At 35.0% G+C, this 9372-nt stretch overlaps 2 protein-coding genes across 2 annotated transcripts; both read left to right on the top strand.

Moving 5' to 3' along the window:
- Window positions 1-441: 441 nt before the first annotated feature.
- Window positions 442-2310, top strand: LOC111994312 (peroxidase 72). Its single transcript, XM_024026172.2, has 4 exons — window positions 442-681; window positions 879-1070; window positions 1174-1339; window positions 1670-2310. Exons 1-4 carry the CDS (start codon window positions 457-459, stop codon window positions 2080-2082), a joined length of 996 nt encoding a protein of 331 aa, XP_023881940.1. The 5' UTR covers window positions 442-456; the 3' UTR covers window positions 2083-2310.
- Window positions 2311-8924: 6614 nt separating this feature from the next.
- On the top strand, window positions 8925-9281 carry LOC136065445 (uncharacterized). The gene has a single exon (XM_065768614.1). The coding sequence runs from the start codon at window positions 8925-8927 to the stop codon at window positions 9279-9281; it is 357 nt and encodes a 118-aa protein (XP_065624686.1).
- The last annotated feature ends 91 nt before the right edge of the window (window positions 9282-9372 follow it).

Genomic DNA, 9372 nt, shown 5'->3' with positions numbered 1-9372 from the left:
CTAGGGTTTCCTTTATATAGTGGGAGATTAGATTTGAAACCCTAATCCTTAATGGGCTTGAGCTGAGTTGGAAATTCTGCAGAAAAAACATTCTGGCCGATTTTCGATCAATCGAGTCTATCCTTTGATCGATCGAGCCAGGCTGAAAGTCACTAATACTTCTACAGCCACTCGATTCCAACTTTACATAAAATGCCCACACTTTGAGTAAGTCTAAACAAGACTAACAACCTGTTTTGATCATGGTTTGCCAACAATACACATTAGATTTCTAAATACATAAAATCCTAAGTATTTAGAACCTAATAACTTCGTCTAATGTTGTCTAAAAAGTTTTCCCTATAAATACTCAAAAGCCATCCACCTCTCATCATATCAAGTTTTGTAATTTCTCTGCAAGTGTTTTATAGTAGTCTTGGTCTAGAACCTTGTGTAAGACAAAAAAGAGAGACAATAATGTCTCAGCTCGCTAGTTTTCTCTTGGTTCTTTCTCTTTGTGCTTTTGCTCCTCTTTGCTTCTCTAGCAACACCAAAGGTGGTCACCTTTACCCACAGTTTTATGACCACTCTTGCCCAAAAGCTCAAGAGATTGTGAGGTCCGTACTGGCCAAGGCTGTGGCCAAAGAAGCCCGCACGGCAGCTTCAATTCTCAGGCTCCATTTCCATGATTGTTTTGTCCAGGTCTTGCTACTAGCTTGCTACAACTTGTCACTTTAATGACTAGCTCTCATTAACTTTATAAATTCAATTCAATTATATTGCAATATACTAATTACAAGGACTACATATTATTACCCGTGCTTGTAAATTTCATAAGCAGAACTCTATTATGTATCACGATGGCTTAGTGCGGTTGACACAAGTTGTCTATATTGCAGGGTTGTGATGCTTCATTACTGTTAGACAGCAGTGGAACCATAGTCAGTGAGAAGAGGGCAAATCCTAACAGGAATTCAGCTCGAGGTTTTGAAGTCCTTGATGAGATCAAATCTGCATTGGAGAAAGAGTGCCCTCGTACAGTATCTTGTGCTGACCTTTTGGCCATAGCTACAAGAGAATCCACTGTTCTGGTAAGTATTACTAACATTTTTAGTGCATTGTATTAATTAGGCACGACCAAATTACTCTTACATAGCCAATACTCAATTCTGATCATGTTTTGGATGCACACAGAGAGGTGGGCCCGGCTGGGAGGTACTATTAGGCAGAAGAGACTCGAGAAGTGCAAGCTTGAGTGGTTCTAACAACAATATTCCTGCTCCAAACAACACATTCCAGACCATCCTCACTAAGTTCAAGCGACAAGGGCTTGATATTGTTGATCTTGTTGCCCTATCTGGTAAAGACTCTAATGCACTTGCTTATGCCTTACAGATAGTGCCCTTTATCTTTAACACATGCTCTCTTTTGTGTCATCAAATGAGATTGCTCTAAACATTGATTGGACAAAATTAGAACAATAATGTTACCGACATGATATTTTTCATAATCTACTGAGGTACGAAGATGACAGATTATTATTGACTTTAATATATGTCTATACTACATACTACTTTATTGTGTACTATTCTTATTTGTAAAGAGAAATAGTTAAATACATCCTCAAACTCACACATTCTCCAATATCATAACCTGAATGTTTGTGTGTGAACTAAATTTTGTTATACAGGGAGCCATACAATTGGAAATGCCCGGTGCACCAGCTTCAGGCAAAGACTGTACAACCAGTCAGGAAATGGACAGCCTGACTACACACTTGATCAATCTTATGCGGCCCAATTGAAAACCCGATGCCTAAAATCCGGCGGTGATCAGAACCTGTTTTTCTTGGACTATGTCAGCCCAACAAAGTTTGATAACTACTACTACAAAAACATATTGGCTTCAAAAGGCCTTCTGAACTCTGATCAAGTTCTTTTAACCAAGAATGAAGGATCAAGGGAATTGGTAAAGAAATACGCAGAGAACAGCCAACTTTTCTTTGAGCAATTCGCCAAGTCCATGGTTAAGATGGGAAATATTTCTCCATTAACAGGTTCAAGGGGAGAGATTAGAAAGAACTGCAGGAAAGTTAACTCTTGATAGTACTACATAACTGCAGTTTCATTGATTCTCTTGAAAAAAAAATGCTTTTTCATTTTGTTCTGTTTCCTGTGTTTTCTACGAAAATGTATGGGTAGATTGATGTAGCCACTATTTTCTGGACAACATACAGTTGTGCAGTTTAATTGCTGGTTTCGTAATGGGGATTTATGGAAGTTTTAGTGTATTTTGTTTTAAATAAAAGTGGAAGCTACTGGGATCCTTCTTTACATCACGTTTTTCTTGTTACATTAAGGATTAGTTTATTTCGAACGTTATCAATTTAGTGTCACGGAGCAAAAGTTGATAAAAATATAGATTTTTGGAATAAATTTCGCTTCACTGTTCATAAAAGTAGCTGGACTGCATTGGAATTTTTTTCTAAACGAATGCCCTAGTCGGACCCTTTGTAAATTAGTTCAAGGTTAACAATTCCTTGTCGGGTTCTCAAAAAAAAAAAAAAAAACAATTCCTTGTCAGCACTTGTCAAAAATGGTGTCTTTCATGAATTTTTCTAGATAAGTAATGTTACACGCTGACAATTCTTGCAATATTTTATCAATAACAACGGCCGACTTGCAACCTCCACAGTTGGTGAAATTTTGTTGTGAGCCAGACTTATTGCTTTTAGAATGATATCAACTTGGCCAGAACCACTGTACACCAATCCAGATATCTTATTCTTGTCTTGGCTTTTTTTTTTGGCTGAATAAAAAGGGCAGGGGCAACCCTATGTACATGAGAGTGATATTTGAATCCTGGTTTGTTGAAAACAAACTCAATATTGTTTTTTTTTTTTTTGTTCATGTTCATGCCTATGACGTTTAGCAAGCTTCTGTTCTCATTTTTGTCTAGAACATTTTTGTCAAATGCTAATAAATTAATAAATCCATTTTCTATATGGTTTTTAATTTATTTTGGTGTGGCCTGTAAGTATAAAATGTGAAGTATAAAATGACAGATGTACTCAGCAATCAGCAACCCTTAACTAACCTTTCTGCACTAATACAAAATTTATTGATGATGATTGTAACGTTAAGGGGGCGTTTGGTTCACTGTAATGTGCCCTTAATGTGATACATATTGCAATGATGTAACATTATGATTTGTGATACACATTGCAATGATATAACATTATGATTTTTGGTTTTTTTTTTTTAAATATTACCATAATTTAAAATTACAAAATATATCATATTATCTTTCTAAACAATATAATGTTGTATTCTTGTATTGAGATTATATTAATGTAAGATTACAATAATGTAATATTACTGTGTAATGTAACATTAACATTACGGCGAACCAAACACCCCTGAAGACATTGCTAAGTTAAGCCTCATTTTCGTGCAGTTTTACCAAACTGCAATGAGAAGCAAGTTTTGGCATGCAAATCTGTAATTCTTGAGATAAAAAATGGGACTCGTGTCTACTTCTCTTGGCACCGTAAACACGATAACGAAGCTAGTAATGGCTACCTGCTACTGATAGTCTGTAGCTGATTGGAAAGTAAATATGGATGCGGTTGAGCGTCTTAAGAATGACCCTTCATTACTCAAAAAAGAAAAAAAGTGTAGCAAAATGAGTATCAGCACAATATATATATCTTCATATTCTTCAGTAATATAGTCATCTTCAAATGTCCTTTTTGGGCTATACCTTTTTGTCATCGACAATCATTCAACGGATTCATGTGAGGGAACTATCACAACCCAAACTCTAGTTCCCAACAGGCCATTACACCATTGTCTTTCTCAATTATTGTAGTCTAGATCTCCAACATTTTCGGCCCGCGCATATGACGGACAGCTGAAGCAATATGAAAAGCTAGTGGCTGGACAAAATTAATTGCTAGTGGTTGGATGATTGAGATATTGTTTGAACTTTCTTCCTTGCGCTTTTCTTCATCTAACTTTCTCTCTTCCCTTTTTCCCCACACAACAAGGTATAATATAATCCTGCACATAAGAACAAAGAAAAAGAAATTCTAACAAACAATATTGACATGGATCCAGGGAGGTTACCTAGATTTTTTTTTTTTTTTTTTTTTTTAAATATATATTTACTGTCAAGTTACCTAACTTCGCCCGAGCCTTTAGTACGTAACTCTAAAAAGGGAACAAATTACAGTACACTCATTAACATCTATCAGCTGTATGCATCACATATTTCATGTGTTAAGCGTGGACATAAAAAATATGGATAATGTTTGTAAAAAATAATGAACACTGTGTAAGAAAATTTAGATAATAAAACTTTTGACAGGGAAAAGTTCAAGGGAAAAAAAAATTATTATTAGTTTTTCTTTTATAGGGAAGATTTTAACCTATGACGTCTACTTCATAATAATTGTTTTTATCACCAGGTTAAGACTACCATTGATTTTTGGTGTAAACGGTTTCAAACCTAGATCTCTGTAGCAATTGATTAGCTAACTATAATATACTAAAATTCAATTAATTTGTAGCTAGAATGATGAGACATACCCTCCCAAGTAGAATTCTTCACCTAAAGCAATGGCTTTTATTATAACAAGAAGCAAGATTTGTTGAGATAGATACATTGAAACAAACACCGGCCCTGCCTTGTCAATTACATATATTTGTGTTGCATATGTCATTGAAAAAGCCATAAATTCTGCAGCCAGCAATCTGCTCTATCATACCATCAGGCTTTACTCTGATAATGAAAAATCAAACTCTAAATTGTCACAGTAATGCGACAAGTACAATTTGTTTTACAACAAATTTTATATTTGATGAAGTAGTGGTTGACTGTGAGTGATAAACATAACTGAGACTCATGGACTCATGCACTAACATCACTTCAGCAATTATGAAATTTGTTGTAAAAAAAGTAATATCCATAAATTGTCATGATAGTCACGAAACATGCTAAGATTGCACCTATTATCAAAATACTGAAACATGTACTTGGTTGATCAATAAGGCTATTGCCTATTAGGCTATACAAATGACAGATAATCATGATATCAGTTAGACTTACGAAACATATAGAAAATAGTAAGGAGTTAATAAGTGGAGTTAACTATCCTGGCTTGGGAGTTTCTCTCAAAGACTGCTACTATTACCATATACTAAAGAATAATTAAGAAGTAATCATTTGGGAAGCACTAACATGGCAAAATTACCAACGTATTGGTGTTGGGCATGTAGCCGATACAAATAGAAATGTGTCAAGTACGCGCTCAAGAAGAAAAAATCTTTTTTTTTTTCAATTCAGTTGTTCTATTTTTATGTTGAATGTTGTTTATTTGAACTATTTTATGGGGTGTCTAGTTTATTTGAACTATTTTGCTCGTACTTTAAACAATATTTTATTGCCTTTAAATTATTTTAGACATATTTCCAAACATTTCATTATTGTTACTGTTAAGTTCTAAAGGTTTAGGAATTTATGTATTTAAAACTCTAATTTGTAATATTGACAAACCATGATCAAAACAATATGTTTAGTCTTGTTAAAGTGTGCTCAAAGTTGTTTAATTATTGTAAAGTTGGAATCGAGAGACTGTAGATGCATTGGGGCATTTCGGTCTGACTCGATCGATAGAAGAATAGATTCGATCGATCGAAAATCGATCAGATTGCGTTTTTCTGTAGTTTTCCAACTCAGCCCTAACTCATTAAAATGTTTAGGGTTTTATGTTTTTGTCCTAGGTATATAAGGCAAAACCCTAGCCACGTTTTGAGAGTTGCTCTAGTTGTATTGTTGCTCATACATTGCTGTTTTGTGTAAATCTCTTGTGAGATCTAGAGAAGCTTTCCTTTACACAAAACTTAGGGTTTTCAAGATTGTGATTACTTCAACATCTTGATGATCAACTTGGTTGCTACCATTGAAGACTAAAGAATATCAAGCATGGGTGCTTGTAGCTGATTGAAGAATTCAAGAAAGAAGGAGTCCGTGGATTCGGAGCTTGCACGAGGTCGTGTCAGTAAGTTCTACTAGTAGGTAGCATTAGGAAGTCGAGCGGGGAGCTTGTAAGTCCTTTTGTATGAACTTCGATTTTTTCATAGTGAATTCAGTTTTGCCTTAAGGATCGGTGGGTAAAATCCTCCCCAGGTTTTTTACCGGTTTGGTTTTCCTGGGTGATCATATCATGTGTTATTTATTATTCCACAGCTATATTTTCTTGATATGATTGTTTGATTTTTTTAACCTAGAATTGCTTAATTTGACTAAGTAACAACTTGGCTAATTAACTAGGCTACTCAATCTGGTTGTGTGTTAAGGGGTTTAAAATTTCCGTCAGTTACATACTTTTTGAATCCAAAATATTTCATGTGTTAAGCATGGACATAAAAAATATGGATAATGTTTGTAAAAAATAATGAACACTGTGTAAGAAAATTTAGATAATAAAACTTTTGATAGGGAAAAGTTCAAGGGGAAAAAAAAATTACTATTATTTTTTCTTTTATAGAGAAGATTTTAACCTATGACGTCTACTTCATAATAATTGTTTTTATCACCAGGTTAAGACTAACATTGATTTTTGGTGTAAACGGTTTCGAAACAAGATCTCTGTACCAGTTGATTAGCTAACTATAACATACTAAAATTCAATTAATTTGTAGCTAGAATGATGAGACATACCCTCCCAAGTAGAATTCTTCACCTAAAGCAATGGCTTTTATTATAACAAGAAGCAAGATTTGTTGAGATAGATACATTGAAACAAACACCGGCCCTGCCTTGTCAATTACATATATTTGTGTTGCATATGTCATTGAAAAAGCCATAAATCCCGCAACCACCAATCTGCTCTATCATACCATCAAGCTTTACCCTGATAATGAAAAATCAAACTCTAAATTGTCACAGTAATGCGACAGGCACAATTTGTTTTACAACAAATTTTATATTTGATGAAGTAGTGGTTGACTGTGAGTGATAAACATAACTGAGACTCATGGACTCATGCACTAACATCACTTCAGCAATTATGAAATTTATTGTAAAAAAAGTAATATCCATAAATTGTCATGATAGTCACGAAACATGCTAGGATTGCACCTATTATCAAAATACTGAAACATGTGCTTGGTTGATCAATAAGGCTATTGCCTATTAGGCTATACAAATGACAGATAATCATGACATCAGTTAGACTTACGAAATATATAGAAAATAGTAAGGAGTTAATAAGTGGAGTTAACTATCCTGGCTTGGGAGTTTCTCTCAAAGACTGCTACTATTACCATATACTAAAGAATACTTAAGAAGTAATCATTTGGGAAGCACTGACATGGCAAAATTACCAACGTATTGTTGTTGGGCATGTAGCCGATACAAATAGAAACGTGTCAAGTACTCACTCAAGAAGAAAAAATCTTTTTTTTTTTTTTCAATTCAGTTGTTCTATTTTTATGTTGAATGTTGTTTATTTGAACTATTTTATGGGGTATCTAGTTTATTTGAACTATTTTGCTCGTACTTTAAACAATATTTTATTGCATTTAAATTATTTTAGACATATTTCCAAACATTTCATTATTGTTACATACTTTTTGAATCCAAAATAAACATAACTTATTCCAAATGTAAAATATATATACCTAAAAATAAATATTAATTAATTGTCATATCTTTGATGTATCGTATTCTAATTTTTCAAGAAATACTATGTCACCGTATTACGTATCATGTCGCACTATGTATCATGTTGGTATCCGTGCTACATAGGTAAGCATACGAGGCAATCGAGAGCCAAGTTGGGTATTTCTTTCAGAGTGGTTCTTGTAAGACAATCCAACTAGACCAACAAAGGCAATGACTAATAAGATGGATGCAACCTAAAGTCCAACTTGTCCCTAAGAAATATGATTGGTGCAACTATAAATTTGATCCAAATAGGGTTGGTCCCTTGTAAAGAGTAATCACAAGAGATCCAGCAATAGAAAAAACAAAAAAGAGAGTAGCAATGATCAGCAAACAGAATAAAAGACAGATATGGAGGAACATCCTCCATCCACACCAAGATACCTCTAATATGTCTTGCATGTCTAGTAAGGTTATTGTTTGGACATATGTGAATCATGTTAGGAACATATGTCAATATAGAATTGGCTAATCTTTTGACAAAATGTATTTTACTTGTAATTTGGTAGATCTAGAATGTGTTTAATGCTTCAAGGAACAAGGTTTCAAGTTCAAGTGTTAAAGCCATGCAAGTCTGTCCAAGAATCGAATGAAGAAGTGCCGGATTTTAAAGTTCGACAACTAGTGCCTATTGAGGTTTAAAAGGCTATTTAAGCCTAATGCTCGACAGCTGCTCGATAGATATCGTATCTATCGAGATTTATGAAAATTAGTTTTTCAGATCTAATTTCACTCAAATCCGTGAATAGATGTTTAGGCTTTCTTTTCTCACAACCCTAAACATATATAAGGATTTTTTTATGGGCCGTCACAGCTAATGCACCTCAATGCAAAATTTTTTCACAAGCACATTGTGAACTGAAGACATATGCCCTAGTTCATCTTTCTCTTTAAGAAGCTGTTGTGTTTGTACACCTTAGAGTTTTGTAACCAAGGAGCTTCATGATCTTCATCGTGTAGATGAACTGAAGAATTGTAGCCAACGTCCTTCTCAAGTTGGTGTGTAAGCCGCGTACTAGTATTCACGCATCAAATTGGTTAGTCACGTACTGGAAGCCGTGCATTGAAATGAGACATTGTCACTACTAAACAAGTCCAATTGAGTTTTAGGGTAAGGGTTCAACTGTAGGTTGGTATAGGTACTGTGATTCTTTTATTGTAACCGCTTGTTGTGATAATAGTGAATTCTCGTAGGAGGTTTCGTTATGAAAAGAATAATGATAAACCAGGGAAGTGGCGCTGAGGTTATGTACCCAGACCTATTCAGGGGACTCGGGTTGAAGAATGAGGATCTCTTGAAGTATAGTACGCCGTTGGTTGGGTTCGACGGTAAAGTGGTGGTTCCTGAGGGGCAGATCTCTCTGCCCATGAATATGGGAGGCAAGGAGGTGGTGGTAAAGTTCATAGTAGTTGCTTCGTTCTCTTCATACACGGCAATACTAGAAAGGCCATGGATCCACGTAATGGGGGCTGTCCCGTCCACTCTGCACATGAAAGTGAAGTTTCCTATCGATCATGGTATCATTGTGGTACAGGGAAGCCAGTGGGCGGCTAGGCAATGCTTGGTCGCCTAGTCAATTGCAAGAAAGAGCAAACTGACCAGAAAGAGAAGGTCGAGCATAGTTGCCTATCATCGAGAATTCCTTTATAGCAATTACATAATTC

This window comes from Quercus suber, unplaced genomic scaffold (genome assembly GCF_002906115.3).
Source record: "Quercus suber isolate HL8 unplaced genomic scaffold, Cork oak 2.0 scaffold_973, whole genome shotgun sequence".
Classification (NCBI taxonomy): Eukaryota; Viridiplantae; Streptophyta; class Magnoliopsida; order Fagales; family Fagaceae; genus Quercus; species Quercus suber.
This window is presented reverse-complemented; position numbering and strand designations above follow the sequence as displayed.